The sequence below is a fragment of the Mauremys reevesii genome, linkage group 1, assembly GCF_016161935.1.
Source record: "Mauremys reevesii isolate NIE-2019 linkage group 1, ASM1616193v1, whole genome shotgun sequence".
NCBI lineage: Eukaryota > Metazoa > Chordata > Testudines > Geoemydidae > Mauremys > Mauremys reevesii.
The window spans coordinates 280,124,410-280,146,756 of NC_052623.1; the positions used below are offsets into that span (position 1 = coordinate 280,124,410).

Below are 22,347 nucleotides of genomic sequence, written 5' to 3' on the forward strand. Positions count from 1 at the left end.
CTCCTATGTAGGTGGGCTGCAGAATAGTCGTCTTGCATCACTGCCAAGGCTAGCGAGTTTGCTCATTTTTCTGTACTTCCATCTTTCTATTCTAAGGCTTCACTGCTAAAGTACATGAAGGAGCATTCTTTGAATTTTAGGTTCTGAAAGATGGAACCAAAGACCTGCTTTCATTGCAAGAGGTCCAGAAAAGATACATCCCTTAGTTGAGACGCTTTCTTTGTATCAGAAAGATCTATTACCACTTGGGATAAATTGTGTACTGGAGACATTTGAACAGACGGGAACCTAACTGGATCTGAGGTTTTGAGAATTAAAGTTTCTCAGTTGTTAGGGCCTGTAGGAAAGTCTCTCCATTATCCTCAGAGTTGAGCTTGTGGTTCTAAGAATTCCCTTCCCCAAAAAAATGGGCTAAACAGCTGATCTGACAATCTGAAGTTGTTGTTTCTCTATGGGAGAAAAAATTAGTATCTGAGCCTCTCCATCAGTGTGAACATGCATATATCTTCTTTGGGGTTCCTCAGTGCGGGGGGGAGGGGGGTACAAGAATGATGTCTGGGCATAACCTTTGTTGAGCATGGCCACAGCTCATGTACTGTGTGGCAAGGTGCTTCTGCCTCAAATTCATAGAGTTTCAAGGTGAAGAGAAGTAGAGTAATAACAAGATGCAGTATTCTTCATCCCACTTGTCTAAGATAGATACGTCTTTCGTCTGGATATGTGCACATTAGAGATGAAATTTTGCAATAGGAGTAGGTGGAACAGGCAACATTTTATTCCTGTAAGCTCTTTGGGGAGGGGACCATGCTTTCCTTTATTTTATGTACAACATCTAGTATTTTGTGTGTATTACAGGAAATAAATTCTTTATTATAATTGAAGAGATTTCTTCTCTCTTCCCACTGGAATCTTTCATTTTTTTCCTCTCTGGATAACACACAGGTGCTGGGAGCAGTATGACTGTCCTTTTTCAAAGTCCTGATTTCATTAGTTCAAAAACAGATGAAACCTAGAGCACATTAATGGAGCCAAGGATTATTGCCCACTACTTGGATGTTAGCCATTTAAAAATGCTCACATACATAACTAGTTCAAAGCCCCTCTCCTTTTCACGTTAGTCTCACATAGAATCATATCCTGACTATTAGACCCTACAGATCTTATGGGTGTCAATCTCAGAGGGATCAATAGCCTAAGGAGTGCCAATACCAATCTTGCTCAACACCCATGATGACATTTGGGCTTGCTTATCCTCTTGCCTATGCAAGTGTAACTCCATTGACGTCAGCAGAGCTACTTCTTGTTTACACCAGTATGAATGGACAATCAGACCCATTGTTAACATCTGGGTCCAAGTAGCAATTTTGCTGGTCAAATACAGAGAGCCTTTTCCATTGGTCCCCCTCATCCATGCTGTTGAGGACTCCATTTTGTTGTACTTTACAGTTTGAAGGGCTATTACTATGGGCCATTGGGTTCTTGGTTATAAAAAATGGTTCCACCTCTACTTCTGATAAAAACCTAAATCTCCTTCTCCCACATCCATCTCATGTGAAGTCCTCCCTTTTTCCAACTAGGAACAATAAAGTGGGTGCTAGGATCTTTTAGTTTTAGATTACAGGTTTTTACTCTCATTGCTTTTTCATTCCCATGAAAAAAAGGGGATCTGTGTCCAATGCTGATCTCAACAAATGTTTGAATAAAACAAAATTTCATATAGTAACATAATTTCCTTCTGTTCGCAAGATTGCTTTGGAGTTGAACACTCAGGATGCATCCTTCACCATATCAAGAAGGCTAATGCACATGAGATACCTAAGGTTCAAGTTAGGCAATAATAATTTCCCGTACAAGTTGCTCCCGTTTGGACACACTGTTCCTTCACCAGTTCTTTATTAGTGGCATTTCCTCACCTCTGTCATCTAGAACTTCAGGAATAGTCATACTTAAACAGTTGGTGTATTAGAGCTTATTACCACAACATGAGATTTGGGTGTGGTTCAGAAATCCCTATCAGAAGGTTTTTTGGAACACTGGAGTCAGTGCTTCTATGCCTGTACCCTCTGTTCCCTTTACTGCAGCACAGCTGATTCTAGGAGCCCAAATTTAGGCAAGTCTGTTCTTGTTCTCAGATCTCTTTGCTCTGGGGAGAGAATTACTAAGGGCTTGGTTACACTTGCAAGTTGCAGCGCTGGTAGAGGCTTTCCAGCGCTGCAATTAGTAACCGTCCACACCTGCAAGGCACATCCAGCGCTGCAACTCCCTGGCTGCAGCGCTGGCTGTACACCTGGCCAGGTTGGGGTGTAGCGATTGCAGCGCTGGTGATCCAGCGCTGCTCATCAAGTGTGGATACACACCAGCGCTTTTATTGGCCTCCAGGGAATAAGGAGATATCCCAGAAAGCTTTTAACTAAATTACTCTCTGTTTTGTTATGCAGCCTCTCTTTGTTTTGTTGTGAACTCTCCCGTTGAACTGCTTATCTAAAAAACAAACACTGATCACAGCAAACAGGGGCTATCTGTACCTGGCTGTGAACGATCAAATGAGAGGCAGGGAGTGAATGTTTGCTTGACAGAGAAACAGCGTTGGAGGCAGGCTGTTTGTAATTAAGACTAAGGGCTCGTGAACATTTTGTGATTTTTCAATCCAGGAAACTAAGACACAGTGTTGGCTCCAAAAATCCACTCTCTCTCTCTTCCCCGCTCCCTGTCACAGTACACCACCCTCCACCCCCCTCTTTTGAAAAGCACGTTGTTGCCACTTGAACGCTGGGATAGCTGCCCATAATGCAGCACTCCTAACAGCGCTGCAAATGTTGCAAATGTGGCCACACACCAGCGCTGGTAGCTGTGAGTGTGGCCACACACCAGCGCTGTTCCTACACAGCTGGATGACCAGCGCTGCAAACTACCAGCGCTGCAAACCATAAGTGTAGCCAAGCCCTAAGTCTCTCAACCTGGCAGTTAGGCTTTTTGGACATTAGTCGAGGAAGAGTTATATTTAGGTGAAATCTGGTAAAATTTATTAGTAAGTTTCTAGATCTTCACTTGGTAGACATATGCTTCAAACATAAAAGTATTGCAGTAGTTTGACCTGAAGGTTGATTATTGACTGATTGTAGATGTAGGTGTAGCTCATAGGGTGTGGATGTGAGTTAGAAGCTATTTGTCATTAAGAAAGGAAAGGGTAATTAGTGTCTTAAACATATACAAATGCTCTTACATCACATATTGTATCATTTAATCTTGTGCTAATATTCGTATGCATGAGGTGTCTCCCCGGGAGTATCAGGAGACTTTCCTGCTCCCTTTGCTGGTGGATATTTCATACCTTTCTAGAAAGCAATGATGTCAGCAACTTAGCCCTCCTTGAGTATCTTGCCCATTACTTTCCCAATGTAATATACCTAACCCCTCTTCTCTGAACTGTTCTTATCACACTGCTCCCCACTTTGAATTCCTCCACTGAATCTCCACATGTTAGCAGAACTTTATTTAAAAGATATATTAGTTACTATAAAGAACATTGTCTGCTGGTACAGATGAATATGTAGCATTGTTCATAACTTGTAGGTGCTATTGTGTTATGAACTGCAGCTTATCTGCCACGTGAAGCTTTTGTCACTTCCTTCAGGGCCGTGCATGATACCTTTGCCCTGCCCTACTTGTCTGATCTCATTTTTTGCGTTGCTCCCTGCCCTCTTCATTTCACCAGTGTTGCTAGCCTTGATACCTTGCTTTCCTATAACAGTCTCTGTATATTCTTCCATCCTACTCCCTACCTGTGGAATGCCCTTTCTGTGTTTATACTGATCTAATATTTAAATCCGATCCCAAGACTTACTTCTGTTAAATATAAAATATATGGAGATATACCTATCTCATAGAGTTGGAAGGGACCCTGAAAGGTCATCGAGTCCAGCCCCCTGCCTTCACTAGCAGAACCAAGTACTGATTTTGCCCCAGATCCCTAAGCGGCCCCTTCAAGGATTGAACTCACAACCCTGTGTTTAGTAGGCTAATGCTCAAACCACTGAGCTATCCCTTCCCCTCTGTTGTGAAGTCTATTGGAAATTAACTGGTTGGTAAGAAAGCAATAGATGGTAGCTGATACAATGTAAAAAAATAAGTTATGAGAAATACCAACATAAGTGCCAGGCACCACCTTGATGTATAAATCGTGTTCATATATCATATTCCTTTCTTCCACCTTTGATCCATTTTTTGCCTTTTAGATTATAAATTCTTAGAGGTAGGGGCTATATGATCATCTGTGGTTGGAAATCTTCTACCATATTATGGATGTTACTGCACTCTAATAATTTTATAGCTAGAATGAGACTATATTGTTCTCCCATGTTGTTTTTTGTCTTCTTTCATATTTCCAGCAAATAGACTGAGTAACAAACAGTACACAAAACGGATAAACTTGTAGCAGTGGCCATTTCAGCAACAACTGAAGGGGGAGGATGCAACAAGAAGAGGTTCTCTCTTCTCCTATCTCTTGTCATGGTCACCATTGCCCACCTCTGTTAGGTGGAGTGCATTCAGCTAATTTCCTTCTCCCACAACCACTCTCCTCATCCTGTTTGGTCTTCAAAGACTTCTTTAAGGTGTACTGTATGTTAGGAGCAGTACAGTAATTAGATGATGTAATCCTGGTGGGGAAAAAAGATATAGAATATTATTTATAAACACAAATAGAATCTATACTTCAATTTCAAACTAAGGGAGAAAATTACATTTAGAGGCATCTTTATAAAGGGTTATTTATTGTTTTGTTTAAATTTTAAGATTTTGGAATTTTTTTCCAAGACAAATACTGTTATGATATTTCCGTTTCTGAAGTATGTAGACAAAGCTTATTCCTGTAGCTCTCTCCCTTTATTTTAAAATTCTGTATGCAGAAAGTGTGAATACCTTATATAAGATCAAAAATATTTCCAGATTGCCCACAAAATTACAACATCAGTACTTTATTTGGGTTCTAACCCTGTCAATGGAATTCTTAAAGTAAACTTTGAGTTGGTTCTAGATTGGGAGTGATTGATGGTCAGTGGTTCAGAGACCAAAAGTAAAATTTTATTATAAGAGTAAACAAATCCCCGTTTTTTCAGAACAATCTGGACCCACACAGAATTTAAGAGGGAGAAAAATGTTATGCTATGGAAGAATTTTTGTTTTCTTGATTGGCTGTTTCAATAACTTTCCTTGCCAAAGTTTGCCTTGTTGAGGATGTTAACTTTCTTTTATGATTCTGATGAAGCAGTGGAACTTTTGAAGTAGATAAGAGAAAGAAAAATGAATCTCTTGCTGAAAAGTAGGATGAATTAGCTGAGGATTAGTAACCTGAATCTGTTTCATGAGACTTTGAATGAAGTAGTGTTTACTTAATTTGTTTACTGGTTTGAAACTGTAATTTGGAAAGAAGCATATACTGGAAGCAAATGAAAATATACAACTTAATTTTATAGGATTCCTTGTTGAATAAGCTAGTCTAATTTAATTGGAAGTTTGATCTATGAAGCAGTTTTAACTTTAGTTTTCTACTTATCCTCTATATTGAAATTTGGTGATTTGTAAAGTAATATATTTTTATTTACTTACTACCTTATCAATGGGCCTACTTTTGTCAGCTTTTCTACTGAATAATCTGACAAGTATAAAAACGTTGTTGTTTTAGTTAACAAAACTCCACAGTCTGAAGAGGAGTATGTTAGTATTTATTTAATATCTTAAGAGGCAAAATTTTAATTTCTAGGATTTTTCTATTGAATAACCATTTAACTGTATTTAGCTGTAATTTGAATGATAATAAGTGCAGTTTGGCGTAGTTCTTTATGTATTAGGGTTAATCTGAGGTGTGATTATTGCTAGTTGAAAATTCTTTTATATTGTTGTGTATTGATCTTTCTAATAAACACTCTTTACTCAAGTGATGATGTAAGGGCTTGGCAGTAATTTTGGATTGTACACTGTTGCATTGACTATGCAGTATGCTTATCAGTTTGTTCAGTTTACAAGGCATTCCTTTTTGCAACATAGACTTCAAACTCAGTTTAATAAAATTTATATTTCTTCCGTTTCAGACTCCAGGCAGAGTTGGGTCGCAGAGCTCAGATTCGGATTCGTCTGCAGCCCCAGGAAATGCAGTGGATGTGAACAATGAAAGCACTTCAGAGGTACGGTAGGATAACAATATATGGGACTAGGCATCTTGGCATCTGATTCACCTCTCTTTTGAGAGGGACTTTGATTAGACATAATCTGTGTAAATGGGCAAATGCATGGAAATGTGTTGTACCAGAAAATTAACAAATGTTTCATAGCATGCATGAATTAGTGAGTTGAATTTGTGAAGTTTTCTAGCTTAAAATGAGCAGACGTATTCTCAATAGGCTTTATAGTGAAATGTCAGCATATATATGGTTAAATGTGAACAAGAACTATATAAAATATGTTGCTAATATGAAATAATTTCATCTCAGAACTTTGAGTAAAGTGACATGATCCTGTGAATTTGGGTGAGGCATCAGTGATTCTACATTTGATATAAAAAAGAACCTGCATATTGGTGTAATATGCTTCAGATACATCAAGAAAAATTGCTAAAGCATTGTGTGGTGTCTGCATTTTTATGCAGTCAGGTTGCTCTGAGAACTGATGAAGAACTCAGGCATAGGGCTCATTCATCACTTGTTTTTTCAAGCTACTCTCTAGTTGTCTTAAGAAATGCCTAAATAAGTTGACTAATGCAGTAACTAGTGGCAGACTGGATTGTTCCTGTAATACAGTATGTTTGAAATTCCCTGTGGGCATGTAGTTAAATACAGTGGTGAATTTAATCACTACAATAAAGTATGGTTCCTTTGTGTTGAAGAGTCTAAGTTAATGATAGGTGAATCTCAGAAAGTTCAGATATTTACAGTATCTAACCTAAAAATCTGTTGTGGTCTCCTACCCAACTGGCTTAAAATGTTCCCTTCCTGTAATCCTTCTTTACATGTACATTGTGATCTGCTGCCCATACCCATCAGAGCCAGACCCATTGTATGACACCTGCCTCTCATTATAATCCCGTCCGATCATCTAGTATTATATGGAATTGAGGGTCCCAGTGGATCATTCATTCTGTTCCAGGCAGGCAGGTTTATCTTTCTAAATCTCCCAACCCAGAGCATTGTAAGATCTGAATGGAGATAATAACCTGGGCCCAACAGAAGATCTGGGGATCTATGTAGGCTATGTCTACACTACAGAATTAAATCAACGCAAGTTATGCCGATGATCATAAACTGCTATAATTACAGCACTTGTGCATGTTCACACAACTTGTGTCAGCAGAGTGTGTCCTCAGTTGGTGCTCTAGCATAGAGAAAGAGAGCAGTGCACTGTGGGTAGCTATCCCATGTCATACAAGGGACATGACACTGAGGAGCACTCCCTTAATGGAAGCTCTCATAGTTGTGTATAAGTCCAGATGTCCTTAGGGAACCTATCCAAAGGGGTAGTGTGAAAGGGTTACTGCGAGATGCAAAGAATGTGTGTGGGGAGTGTGGGACGGTCATGGCACGCAGTTCTGTATAGGCTGCAGGGGAAGGTGAGCACACGTGTTCTGACTGCAACATCTCTGGTCTTCCATCAGTTTTATCATTTGCTCCTGGCCCACTAAAATACATTCCTAGCCATGCTTCCTCCCCAGGCTATCTATTTCCAATTTTTCATCAATTGTCTTTCTTCGTGCCCTGTGCTCAATATCTGTGGTGTCTGACGAGCACACCTCCCTAAACATGTCCTCTTTACTCCTCCTGTGTTGCCTCCTTATCTGGTGGAGGTGCTGTGTTGGTGTGTAAAGGGGTTCCCCTGAAGGGCACGTCTGCAGAAGCACAAGAAGTAATAAACAGAGGCAGCAATAAACAGAGGCACTCACAGCATTGAATCATTACACCTCTTTCTCACTCTCTCTCCCTTGGCAAGCATACAGCTCATCGAGTGCCCTAAACATGGTGAGTTTGTCCCAGCATGGGGGGAAGGTCCAAGATGGGACAAAGAGTCTATGTGGCTTTTTAAGAGGATCACTGCAAGCGACTAGGGACGCTATTATAAATTCTGCCACCATTTTCCACAGGTGGGGGAAATTGAAGCCGATATCTCACTCCTGAGGGTATACAAGGATGCACGGGTGCATCTCTGGCATTCTTGCGGCTTCAGACCAGGTCCCTATGCTGCTTGTCTGTGTGTCGGTTTAGTCCCTGCACAAGTGATTGCCGATTGGTGTGACAGAGTTTCCTACAGCGGGGAAGAAACAAAGCATTTCTGCCAAGGAACCTTCGGCAGAGGATTGGCAGGTGCCTCCAGGAAAATTTCCTAGAGATCTCTCTGGAGGATTCCCGTGAAATCTCAGTGTGAATTAATGAACTTTTCTGCAGGGCCTGCACTGCTTAGCTGTAGGGGAATGGGAAGCAGACGCAAATACTGCTAGTCTTGTACATTTCTGTCCCTTTACCCACTTCTAGCACGCTAAACGAAAGAAAGGACAGCACTATCTCATGTAACTGAATAGTATCAAATCAAAATGAGCACTTACCAGAGCTCCCCTCCTGTGTATCATGCGCGCCAGAGCCGGAGTGCTGGGACTGGCTTGAACCCTCTGGACTCGAGAAGAGATCCTGGCTTGCTGCGCCTACAGGACCACCCTGTCACCTGTGCCATCTCATGCTCCAACTCCATTTCCTCATCCACCACTTTGTCTTTGGGGTTCAGTCCGCTGTCTCCAATTCCCGCTGAAGTATCCACGGGGCTCTTGTTGGTGGAGGTGGGGTTGCCACTGAGGATGGCATCCAGCTCCGTGTAGAAGTGGCAGATCTTTGTCGCAGCTCCAGAGCAATGGTTTGCCTCCCTTGCCTGCTGGTACGCCTGCCTCAGTTCCTTGATCTTCACATGGTACTGATGCATGTCCTGTTCGTGGCTCTTCTCCGACATGCCAAGAAAAATATGATTGTAGGTATCGAAGTTCCTACGGCTGGAGCGGAGTTGGGAGTGCACAGCCCCCTTTTCCCACTGACCCAGCAGGTCCAACAACTCTGGTGTACTCCAAGCGGGAGCGTGTTTGCTGCAGGGAGCTGCCATGGTCAGCTGGGAAGATATATGTGAACGGTCCATACCGAGCAAACAGGAAGTGGAATTTCAAAAAATCACAGTCCTTTTAAAGGAGAGTGGCAGATGCCTGTGTACCTGGCTGCGGGGCAGCGGAGTTTGAACTACTGACCACAGCAGCCAGCTGGGCATTGTGGGACACCTCCTGGAGGCCATTTACAGCAACATAATTAAACACAGTGTCTACAGTGACAGTGCATTGATCTAAGTTTGTCGCAAAAAGCTCTACGCCTCTCATTGAGGTGGTTTTATTTTGTCAGAGTAACAGGAAAGTTAAATCAGCAGGCGGAGCATTGTTGTGTGTACACCTCCACTGTTTTGTTGATGAAAGCTGACTTTTTTTTGACAAAACTCTGTAGTGTAGACAAGGCCTTCAATAGATATCAGGATTAGGTTGAAGGGGGCTGGAAGAGGAGGAAGGGTTAATTGAATTGAATGGATCAAAGTCTTGGAGTTTCTTTTTTGGGTTAGGACTAGGGCTGAGGTCATGAAGCTGTTTTCAAATCAATGTGTCTGAATATCTTATGCCTAAGGTCAGTCTGATATAAATATGTAGAATTTTTACAATTGTGTAAGAAACAAACACCCTTGTAAATCCTCTCTGTTCTTTTCTTCATGTGCTAGGTACACTGTGTGGTGAAAACCCTAAACAGAGAAAATCAGATCAGTGTATCAAGTATGTAATTAACTTATCCAGAAATACATATCCATCTTTGTAACCTCCCCATGTGTTAAATGATAATGCCAGATGTATTGTAGCCCAGCACACTCTTTCTGCTGTGCAGAATTATCTATGCATTTACATGGCCCTGGTTTAAAACTAGTAAGACATTTGATTCTGTGTGCATCTATCCAAATGCCTATGTATACATTGGTGACTTTATATTTACATTTGGTGTTGAGTATGTGGTGTAAACAGCATAGGTGGAAACTATTTAACCTTTTCTCCTGATGAGCATCAGTTATCCATGTTCTACCAAATGTGACAGCCCTGCTCAAGCAAAGATGTCTGCGCTGGCTGGGCCTTCTGAGTAGTTTGGAAAATGGACGCATACCCAAGGACATGCTATATGGGGAGCTATCAGACTGAACAAGAACAACAGGATGTCTCAAGCTTCGCTATAAATACACATGCAAGCGAAATATGAAGGAATTTGGAATTGATCCTGACCGATGGAAAACCTTGGCAAGTGATCGTAACATGTGACGCCAACGTCTCTATCAAGGCATCAAAGTCCATGACAGGAGCTGGCTCCTTCAGCTTGAAGAGAAAAGAGCCCATAGGAAGCAAGCAGTTCCCAACCAAGAAACATACATTTGAAACAGCTGCCAAAGGTCATGCAAATCTCGGATTGGACTATTCAGTCACATGAGACATTGCAAACCATCTACATCATATCTCTACATCATATCTCTTGCAGATGAAAGGATGCCGACTATGTGTGCATGCATTTCTCATTTTACGCAAACAAGTGGCATGCACAGTTTTGAAAATTGAGCTCCAGAAGTTAGCTTGTGTATATATAGCTTTCTGTTTTTTAACAGGTTTCAGAGTAGCAGCCGTGTTAGTCTGTATCCGCAAAAAAAACAGGAGTACTTGTGGCACTTTAGTTAGTCTTTAAGGTGCCACAAGTACTCTTGTTTTTTAACAGTTTCTGTAATAAAGCTTATTTTAACTGGAAAGCAAAATAAACCAAAAAGTAGGTTTAACTAATGCAATTTGAATCTTGGATCTTTACTCTTATTTTCCTCTTTCATCAGTGAGAGAGACACATTATTAAAGCATTGCACTCTTTTGGATTGACTTGTTAGCACATACTTCAGACAAGAGGCTAGAGGAAAGGTACTTCTGATGTTGCAAGATTTTCTTTTAGCTGTATGGATTTAACTTTGTAAGTTAGGTGGTTGAACATGGTAGTGCAGTCAACAGGTGATCCTTTAAACTGAAGTAAATGACCATTCTGGGTGACAAATGTGTTGTAAGTATTGCTAATTGGTTAAAGCTGTTCTAAAGCTGTTAACCCTTTCTTTTTAAAGGTTACTAGAGTTTTTTTGTTTTGTGTTTAACAATTTATGTAAAGCGCACTCTTACCTTGGTTACAGTTTCTTCAGCATTTAAATTTTACTTCCACGTGCATATTATTGCCTCACATATTCTGAATCCATAAAAATAGTGCTTTTGCTAACAGTACTAAGAAATTTAAAAAGCCTTTAAAAAACTGCTTACCATTTAAGAAATAACTTAGGAGAAAAATAGTTGGATTTACTTTGTATAGCTCCACATCAACAGATTTCTTTTTAAAGGGACACTGTCTTAAATTTTTTCCCCCTAAAACTGTTTTTACCTTCTGTTTTTCACAAGGAGCATTTAACATTACTGTAACTGAAGGAAATGAGAAGGAAAAAAAATATAGTACAATAATTTGTCAGAAAAACTTTGACTGAACCCCCCATGAAATGTTGACTTGAGTCCTCTTGTTCATGTACTATGGTATTCTGGCTCTTTCACACCCTCTTCCAGTTTATTTTTATAAAAGGTCTGAAAGCAATGTTACAAAATGTCCTGTCAGACCTTTGTACAGAACTTTGACCTAGGCTATGTCTACACTAGAGAGCTTACAGTGGTGCAGTTGTACCGATGCAGCAGCACCACTGCAATATCTCTCGTGTAGCTACTCATTGCTGATGGGAGAGAGCTCTCCTGTCGACATAATTAAACCACCCCCAACAAGTGGTGGTAGTTATGTTGGCAGGAGAAGCTCTCCTGCTGACATAGCGCTGTTCACACTGGCACTTATGTTGGTGTTACTTATGTTGCTCAGGGGTCTGTTTTTTCCCCACACCCCTGGGTGACATAAGTTATACTTACATAAGTGGTAGTGTAGACATAGCCCTAATATTTTACAGTGGCTATGTCATGATACATTATGCATAATATGCCCCTTTGTAGTGTGGAGCAGTACCAAAGGCCTAGTAAAACTGATGAAAACAATTAACAAAATGAATGTACTGCCTACTGTCAAAGCTCAATGTCTCAGATATGTTTGGTTTTTAATTCACTTAACAACATTCTATTTGTCTTCTCTGTGTTTTGGACTCATGATCAGCAAAATTTCATTTTAAGAAACTTACTGAAAAGTAACAAGCACCAGCTTTGTTTCTTGCATATAGGCAATAGCATGCTTTTTAAGAATTTTAATACATATTTGACACGTAAGGTGCTTTTTCTGTTTATATTCTTACTTTTTTAAAATGTACATACCTAAAAGTTACTGTTTCACAGGGCTTCATCTGTCCACTATGTATGAAAATGTGTGTAAGTGCCACTGGTCTGTCTGAACATTACCAGAATGAACACATTGAGACAGAGACAAGAAGACAGGAGCATCATGACCTGCCCGCTGTTACTGTGGGTCTTGTTTATTTTGTTTGAGTAGCTTGGTAATGGGTTGCTTAAAATAAATGTCTTTCCTTTCTGGTTGCTTGGGTACCAGCCTCTTTCACTTTGTTTCTTGTGATTCCCTGCTGTAAGGAAATATGGGTTGATCTTTTTATGCATATTTACAATAAGGCATATCTTCAGATGCTTTCTTTTTTTATCTTTCTGGTTTGCAGCCATCTCTCGTGGAATTTCTGTAATATCAGAAATTTGCATTCACTTTTTTAAAACAGTTTTTGCATGATTGTTCTCTGAATTAATATATGTTACTTCTGCATTAGTTAATGTATTTACTTCTGCGTTAGTCACAATAATGAACCTAAGTATAAGATTTGGGAAATCATTTATACAGTTAAATGTTTTAGAATTTCTGTTAAGCTATCTACTTTACTCTTAAGACAGACTTTTAATGGGAGTCTGGTTTTGAGGTACAGTTATAATTTAGTTAGGAGGAGATATTTTAATAATATTTGGGATGGGGGAATAGGAACTTTTAAAAAACATTCAGAATTTTCCCTTTAAAGAATTTCACTAAGGAGTTTCAAGTACACTGACAAAATCACAATACAAAACTTCTTATAAAACAATTCTGAGATTTAGAACACAATCATTATTTTATATCTCTCTGAGCAAATGTAAAAGCTTTTTGTTTAAGTAGCTCTTGTGTTTAGAAGTATATTTAATAATCCTTCAGTGTGGTGTTACTTTTATGTTGGTCAGTCTTCTGGTAAATCAAGTCATTTTTCCTCAATACTCATGGACATCAGATACTGAAATGATCCGTTAGTTGCAGGTGCAACTGTAATGATCAGTTGCAATTAGTCATGTGTTTAAATTATCAGAAAGGTACAACCCCTTCTCTTCTCTCCCCTCCAGGGGGAAAAGCACCCAAGCTATGCAGGTTCTGCCCTTTCTGGAAAATGGTGAATGTTTAAAAAAAAAAAAATCACTTCCATTCAGGAAAAAACCAACCGCTGAGGAAGAATGGGAATGGGACTAGATGATTTTTGGCTATCTGACGGCCATATGGTTTGATACACAGGTGGACCTATTTACATCATGGGGCAACAAGAAAATTATAGCATTTGGCCCCAGATATTGGCACTAGTGGACATTGAGGGTGAACTACTACTTTTTCCTGGGATTAGACTAGCTAATATGTTTTTCTCCAATTCCATTATGTTCTAGGAAGATCATGGTGGCCAAGTGAGCCTTGCTTCATGCAGCGGGACTGCTGCAAACAAGGGAACCGCCTTAGCTGTTCTTGTCACCATTTCAGGATGCTCTTACCAGGGTTGCCTGGGGAAGATGGAACAGATGTGTGTATTCACTAGCAAATAACAGCCAGGCTTTGTGAGGCTATCCGATTGGTCCCCCTCTGAGCTTTAAGAAAGTCTAAGCTAGGTTGGCTTCGGGGGATGGGCAGCTTGCCACTTATTAAATGATGCTGGAGTGCAGGGGAGGATCCTTTTGCCTCCCTTCTTCCAGCATCACTTTTGCCTGTGTGTGAAGAGGTCGATTGTTTCAGTGGTATGAAGTATATGAAGTGGTATTTTTTTTTTGCATTTTCATTTCTCCACTGGGAAGTTGATACTATCATTGAAATGTTGTAATTTAAGTTATTTTGTTATTATTGGTACTTTGCAACATTAACTGCTTGTAGGACAGTCCATGCAGAGGAAACTTTACAGCCAGATGACAATTAAATTAGGGGAAGTGATATTTGTCCCGTGTTTTGATGACTGGGGAATCTGGGGATTGTGATATTTCAGGACAGTGAAGCTCACCAATTGGGACTCCAGGGATTGTTCTGAGATTACTCTAGATCTCATTACAAGGATCAAGTGTATGCTGTCTTATTGTTGAAGTGAGCTGGCCTAATTTTTGTAAGTCATATGGCCAAATTGGTCCATGGACCAGCAGGAGAAGAACTAGGGTACTTATTATCAATTGGAATTAGGTGCTGCCTTTGATTAGAAGATGGGCTGCCCTTACTGCGAGAACTATTCTTTATTTCCCATATTGATGATGATTATGTTAAATAAAGTGAGGTCTTTGTTACCATGCTGTTCAGTCAAAATACATCAGAAGCAGGAAGCCTGCCTGTCAATCAGTGGGTCCACTGGATGATTGTGGTGCTAAAGCAGCACTCAAGGAAGATAAGGCCATTGCAGAAAAGTTAAATGAATACTTTGCAGAGGTCTTCACTGCAGAGGATTTGAGGGAGATTCCCACACCTGACAAAACTTTTTTGGTGACAAATCTGAGGAACTGTCCCAAATTGAGGTGTCCATAGAGGAGATTCTGGACCAAATTGATAAATTAAACAGTAATAAGTCATCAGGAGCAGATGGTGTTCATCCAAGAGTTTTGAAGAAACTCAAATATGAAATTACAGAACTACTAACTGTGGTATGTAACCTACCATTAAAATCATCCTCTGTACCAAATGTCTGGCGGATAGTTAACGGAACACTGATTTTTTTAAAAAGGCTCCAGAGTGGATTCTGGCAATTACAGTCTAGTAAGCCTAACTTTAGTACCAAGCATATTGGTTGAAACTGTAGAAAAGAATATAATGATCAGATACATAGATGAATACGATATGTTGGGGAAGAGCCAACATGGCTTTTGTAAAGAGAGATCATGCCTCACAAATCTATTAGAGTTCTTTGAAGTTGTCAACAATCATGCAGACAAGGGCGATCCAGTTGGGATGGTGTGCTTGGATTTTCAGAAAGTGTTTGACAAGATCCTTCACCAATGTCTCTTATCCCATGGCTGCTTACTTTGCTTAAGAGGGAAGGTCCTCTCATGGATCAGTAACTGGTTAAAAAATACAAATAACGCGTAGGAATAAATGGTCAGTTTTCACAGTGGAGAGAGGTAGATAGCAGGGTCCCTTAAGGATCTGTACGGGGAACAGTGCTCAACATAAATGATCTGGAAATGGAGATAAACTGTGAGGTGGCAAAGTTTGTAGATAGTACAAAATTACTCAAGATAGTTGAGTGCAAAGCTAATTGTGAAGCTACATAGGGATCTCACAAAACTGGATTACTGGTTAACAAATTGTTGCTGTTTTCAAAGTAATGCACATTTGAAAACATCCCAACTATACATATAAAATGATGGGTTCTATATTAGCTGTTACCATTCAAGACAGAGATCTTGGAGTCAGCATGGATAGTTCTCTGAAAACATCTGCTCAAGGTCCAGCGACAATCAAAGAAGCTAACAATGTTAGGAACCACTAGGAAAGGGATAGATAAGACAGAAAATATCATAATGCATTATAGAAATCCATGGTAAACTCACATCTTGAATACTGCATTCAATTGTGTTTGCCCCATCTCCACAAAGACATTAGAACATAAGAACTGCCACACGGGGTCAGACCAATGGAATTGGAAAAGGCACAGAGAAGTGCAACAAAAATGATTAGGAGTATGGAATAGCTTCCATATGAGGAGAGAGAAAAAAGGCTGGGACTATTCATCTTAAAAAAGACATGACTGAGGAGGAATATGATAAAGTTCTATAAAATCGTGAATGGTGTCGAGACAGTGAATAGGAAGTGTTATTTATCCCTTAACATAACACATGAACCAGGGGTCACCCAATGAAATTAATAGGCAGCAGGTTTAAAACAAACAAAAGGAAGTACTTCTTCACACAACTCAGTCAGCCTGTGGAACTTATTGCCCGGGGATGTTGTGAAGACCAAAAGTAAAACTAGATTAAAAAAAGAGTTGGATAAATTCATGCAGGATAGGTCCATCAATGACTATTAGCCAAGATGGTCAAGGATGCAATCCCATGCTCTGGGAGTCCTTATACCTCTGAGTGCCAGATGCTGGGATTGGATGACAGGGGATGGGTCACTTGATGATTGCTGTGTTCTGTTCAATCCCTTTGAAGTATCTGTGATTGGCCACTATTGGAAGGCAGGATACTGGGCTAGATGGACCATTGGTCTGACCCCGTGTGGCAGTTCTTATGTGCTAATAAAAATGTGCTTTACATCTAATTGTGATTTGATGCAAAAATTGCTGTTTGTATTAGGTAGTAAGAGTACTGTTTACAATCTGAAATTTGGTAATTTAGCATAGCTCTTAAATTCTGTGTAGCTGTGGTAACCAATACCAAATTGTACAGCATATTAAAAAAATAAACCAGTTATATTTATTAGTGTAATATCAGAGGGGGTAGAGAATAGAAATTGCTTTTATTTTAAAATATGTTGTTTATGAAAATGGGAGACTAATTGGAGTGATTTTTGAACTAAGATGTTGGAGCAGCGCCTGTTTCCAGTGCTCCATATACCATACCAGTGCACCTGAATTCCATCCTGCAAAAACCCAACTATTATATCCCTGAAACTCTTGAGAAGAGATGTAGGCTATGTCTACACTACACAGCTTTAGCGACACGCCTGTTGCTAAAAGTCACGCAAAATAGCCAATATTTGTCGTCTGTTCTGCTGACAAAAAACTTCCACTCCCAACGAGCAGAGTTAGCTTTGTCAGCAGGAGAGCACTCCTGCTGACAAAGCACTGTTCACATCGGGGCTTGTCTGCAACATTTTTGTCTTTTGGGGTGTTTTTTTTTTTTAACACCTCTGAAAGACAAAGGTTTTGTCATTCAATTGCCAGTGTAGACAAAGTCTGAGCGGGGAAGAGGTTGTCCCTGGAAAGATAAGGCCACGTTGAAAACTTCACTGTAGGTCTGGCCTGGGATGAGTGGCAAGTGGCTATGAAATTCCAGTATAAAGATAAGAAGATGATTCTCTATAAAGACTGAAAGCATTATCTACATCATTCCCCCTTCCCTTCAAAGCCAGATGTGAGCAGAAAAAGTAGCAGAGTCAGAACCAATTCAGTCCTGTGAATGGTCTTTCTGTGCTATGTAAACTGTGTCTAAATCAACATTAAAATAGTTCTTTGGAATGGTTAGAGATTAGGAGGCTTCTATAATAGCATTCTGCCAGTAATACTTATTGGTTTTAGACAATATTTATTTCAGTCTGTACACTGAAACTGTTTGTGGGTCTGTATATGTGTGTGGGATGGTGAAGTTTTTGTAACTATTGCAAGTTATATTGGTACAATTAAAAATATATGTATTGTAATTGATCGCAAGGAGTGTTCTGCTTTTAGTGTACTGGCTTACTTCCCAAAGAATACTCAATTGCTGCAATGATGCATGAGAATATTAATGCTACCCTAAAACAAATTTGACATTTTAGTTACTTCAATTGGCTTCTGTCTTAGTTGCGAGAGGGTGACAGGACACCTGGAAATTTAACTAGGTAACCAAGGCTGAATTTTAACTTTGAAAAATTTGGCTATAAATGTAGGCAGGATGTTCTGATATAGATCTTGTTGTAAGACTTCTATTCCAAAGCTGATAAGGTAGCCTGAACTGTTTCCCTGGAGACCACAATGTTTGGTGAAGTTTAGGTATTAATGGCACCCTCCTCTACTCAGTTTCTTTAGGATTCCTTTCCCTCTGCCTAAAGAGCAAGTCCCAGACTCTGTAGAAATGTCAGTTACAGGAGTTTTTAGGAGTTCCCATGCCACACCATTGCATACCTAACGGTAAATGGAATCTTTGTCCGCTGTGTAATCATAGGATGAAAAATGTTAAATCTATTTCAGATTGCCTTGGTTGTCTTTTGGCAGTTTAAATATTGCATACATTTTTAAATGTATTTACCCAGTGCCCAGTGGTAAATGTGTTTCATAAGGAATATTATAGGTATTGCAGAAGATACCATTTGGTTACTCTCTCCCCCCCTCCCCCCATATACAAAAGAGCCAATTTAATGAAAATCAGACCCCAGTATGTCTACTACGCAGCAATTTAAGCCCAATTTTGAGCCTGGGCTCAAGCCAAGCCCTTCTTGTGTCCATATTGCAAATGTACTAACCGAAGGCTTGAATGCAGGGTCCCAGGACCCTGCAGGTTGCAGGGGCCAAGCCAGGGCGGATAAATATCAATGATTTAAAAAAAAAATTGGATTTTTTAAATTTAAATAGGATTTTTTTGATAAAATGCTTTTTGAGGAAAAAAACTATCTAAAGATGGTTTTAATTAAAATACATTATAGCTCAAAGATATCTCATCATGGAATAGGTTTTACAAATTCTAATTCTATAGTATGAGACAATATATACATGTAATGTTTAAGAAAAGTTTTGTAAATGAGTTCCAGTAATTCATGGATTAGGGACCCAATCTTATAGGGTTCCAGGGGCTACTGTACAGATTATTTAGGCTAATCTTTCTAGCTACCTAAGGGGAATCAGTGCTCAGTCTAAAAGATACCATCAGAGAGAGCCTAATTTTGGCAATTAATTTGGCAGTTGATCTTTGATTATCAGCAGGTAAGTATGCCCAGTGGTCTGTGATAGGATGTTAGATGGATTGGGATCTGAGTTACTACAGAGAATTCTTTCCTGGGTGCTGGCAGGTGAGTCTTGCCCACATGCTCAGGGTTTAACTGATCACCATATTTGGGGTCGGGAAGGAATTTTCCTCCACGGCAGATTGGCAGAGGTCCTGGAGGTTTTTTGCCTTCCTCTGCAGCATGGGGCACGGGTCACTTGCTGGAGGATTCTCTGCAGCTTGAGCTCTTCAAACCATGATTTGAGGACTTCAATAACTCAGACATAGGTTAGGGGTTTGTTACAGGAGTGGGTGGGTGAGATTCTGTGGCCTGCATTGTGCAGGAAGTCAGACTAGATGATCATAATGGTCCCTTCTGACCTTAAAGTTTATGAGTGTATGAGATGCTTAGTTTTGTAGTTCTCAAACTATGGATTTGTATCTCCGGAGATAATGTTTTGTTAACAGCAAAAACTTTTTAAAATAATATATAGAGGTGAGAAATAACAGACCTCAACCCTTTTGTCCCTCTGCAAATTTGTGTACCTCTCTCTGAAAGTGCAAAGTTTCAAAAAGTTCAATTAAAATAAGATTGTTGGGGGTGAAACTGTTTGAGCAGCATATTCCAGAAGTCTTGAGGTCTTTCTGAGTGTGTAGCCTTCATTGATTTGAGATCTACCATACCATTCTCTCACTAGAAGGGAAAACCTATAATGGCAGCAGGCTGTAAAAGAGACCCAGTTTGGGTCTCATCTATCTCCTCTATCTCTGAGTTGTGAAGAATATGTATTAAGGTTTTAACAAGAACGCACTTTTATGTAGAAATACATGATTAAATTGAGTCTTCCTGACTAGTCTTTAAATTATGATTTAAATCAATTTGATTTAAATCAAATCCACTGTGGGCCAAGCCTGTGTTAAGCTGGCATCTAGGGTCTGAGCCCTATTGATTGCCTGTGTACGTGCGGCCACAGCTTGACTCAGATCCTGTAAGTCCTCTGACTGTATCCCACAGGTCCTGGTGACACAGGAGCAGTGTTGCAGGCAGGCAGCCAGCGCAGCATATTGGAAGCACCACTATTGTCTGGCTGAGCATGCTTCCCCTTCCTCCTCCCACAGCAGTGGCTCTGGCTTCTTCTCGCTGCTGCATGGAGTTTACCTGGAGCAGGGAGCAAAGCTGGTTCCTGGCTGCCAGGATGTTGAGGGTCATCCCTCCCCTGGCAGGGCTGCTCCCCCTCCCTGCAGGGCAGCCGCTTGGTCCCTGCTCTGCTCTCTGGCCCTTGCTTCCAGGTCCCCAGCCCTCCCTGGGGCTGCTTGTACAGAGGAGGTAGGGCAGTGTGCACTCTGATGGCAGCGAGTGGGAGACAGTCCCAAAACTTCCATGCAGCCTGCTGGGTATCCCTTCTCCCTGCACCCCAACCTTTGCAGATGCACTTCATCGCTCAGAAACCTACATTTATGTCAAACTTCAAAACAGACAGAAATAAATATAAAACACATTCATTGAGCATCCCATTTTAAAAATTAAGTATTGAAAAGTTTCATTTTGGTGGTTTGACAGCCCTATTTACCTTCGTAACTGGTGCACACAGACATTTTACATAAGAACATAAGAATGGCCGTACTGGGTCAGACCAAAGGTCCATCCAGCCCAGTATCCTGTCTACCGACAGTGGCCAATGCCAGGTGCCCCAGAGGGAGTGAACTTAACAGGTAATGATCAAGTGATCTCTCTCTTGCCATCCATCTCCACCCTCTGACAAACAGAGGCTAGGGACGCCATTCCTTACCCATCCTGGCTAATAGCCATTAATGGACTTAACCTACATGAATTTATCCAGTTCTCTTTTAAACCCTGTTATAGTCCTAGCCTTCACAACCTCCTCAGGCAAGGAGTTCCACAGGTTGACTGTGCGCTGTGTGAAGAAGAACTTCCTTTTATTTGTTTTAAACCTGCTGCCCATTAATTTAATTTGGTGGCCCCTAGTTCTTATATTAAGGGAACAAGTAAAAAACTTTTCCTTATTCACTTTCTCCACACCACTCATGATTTATATACCTCTATCATATCCCCCCTTAGTCTCATCTTTTCCAAGCTGGAAAGTCCTAGCCTCTTTAATCTCTCCTCATATGGGACCCATTCCAAACCCCTAATCATTTTAGTTGCCCTTTTCTGAACCTTTTCTGGCTCCTGTGACTCAGCCTAGAGCTGGAGAGCTCAATATTCAGATTAGATTATAGTTCAGTATAAAGCCTTCTCAAACTGGAGTCATTCTATTGAGACAGCCATCAAAGGAGCTAATTATGCACTTCATGCACTTGTGCTCCTTAGGGTCACAAGTCCCATCACTAGCACCACCACAGTTAGGAAACAGGGTGGGCAGTAGAGTTTTCCCACAGTGCATCATGTTCCTAGGGCTAGAGTGTCGACATTTGGGGAGGGGTGTGCTAGGATCTCTGATATATGGTTACTTTGACTTGGGTCTGTGCACTGCAGTGTGGGTGCCAGAGCCCTAGGTTTGAACAGGGTCCAGAAAATTTTCCACCTTGGCTTAAAATGCAATGTAGATGCTCAGGCCCAGGGTTTCCTGACGTGGGTCAGCAGACCCACTAACCCTACGCTTACATTGCCATGTAGGCATAGCTTCTATTACATAAACATCATATTCTAGATATAAGTGTCTCAGACCCTTATCTTTCTTGCCCCTACTTACAGCTTTAAATTGGCAAAAAATATTTCTTGATATATTTTTTTAAAAATAGCTACCATGCTGACATTTTGTTCAGTAACTCGATTAAAGGTTGAGTTTTAACAGTTGAACTAAAACCCCTTTATGAAAAGGGTTTGTTAGAAAAGCTCTCTGAAAAGGAAACCAGATTTTCAGATGGCGTAAATTGGCATAGTTCTCATGAAGTCTTCAGCCTCTGCAAGTTACTAATCAAAGTGTCAGTTTGGGAGCTGCTGCTGCTAAGGCTGCTGCTTTTTTAAAAATAGTATTTGCTGATTTAAAGCCTTATGGGGCAGGCTGTTAATCAAATGTTAATTTTGACTTCAATGGCGCTATCCCACTTTGAAATCTTGCCCTGGGTCTATATATCTGAGAAGTATCAGAGGGGTAGCCGTGTTAGTCTGGATCTGTAAAAGCAGCAAAGAATCCTGTGGCACCTTATAGACTAACAGACGTTTTGGAGCATGAACTTTCATGGGTGAATACCCACTTCGTCAGATGCATGTAGTGGAAATTTCCAGGGGCAGGTATATATATGCAAGCAAGAAGCAAGCTAGAGATAACTAGGTTAGTTCAATCAGGGAGGATGAGGCCCTGTTCTAGCAGTTGAGGTGTGAAAACCAAGGGAGGAGA

General features: G+C 40.4%; 1 protein-coding gene across 9 annotated transcripts in view; it reads left to right on the forward strand.

The window, feature by feature from the left end:
- EEA1 (early endosome antigen 1) overlaps positions 1–22,347 on the forward strand; it is a 127,817-nt gene that overhangs the window by 7,789 nt on the left and 97,681 nt on the right. For 5 of the 9 annotated variants that reach the window (XR_005586839.1, XR_005586840.1, XR_005586841.1 and 2 more), the window contains exons 2-3: positions 6,090–6,182; positions 12,440–12,565. Coding sequence is in view for 6 of the 9 variants with exons in the window: in XM_039496798.1 (XP_039352732.1) it covers positions 6,090–6,182; positions 12,440–12,565 (219 nt within the window). In the remaining 3 variants the exon portion in view is untranslated. Of the gene's footprint in view, positions 1–6,089; positions 6,183–9,780; positions 9,833–10,917; positions 11,000–12,439; positions 12,566–22,347 lie in introns of all 9 variants that reach the window. The other 4 variants (XM_039496815.1, XM_039496825.1, XM_039496836.1 and 1 more) reach the window with 3 other exon arrangements.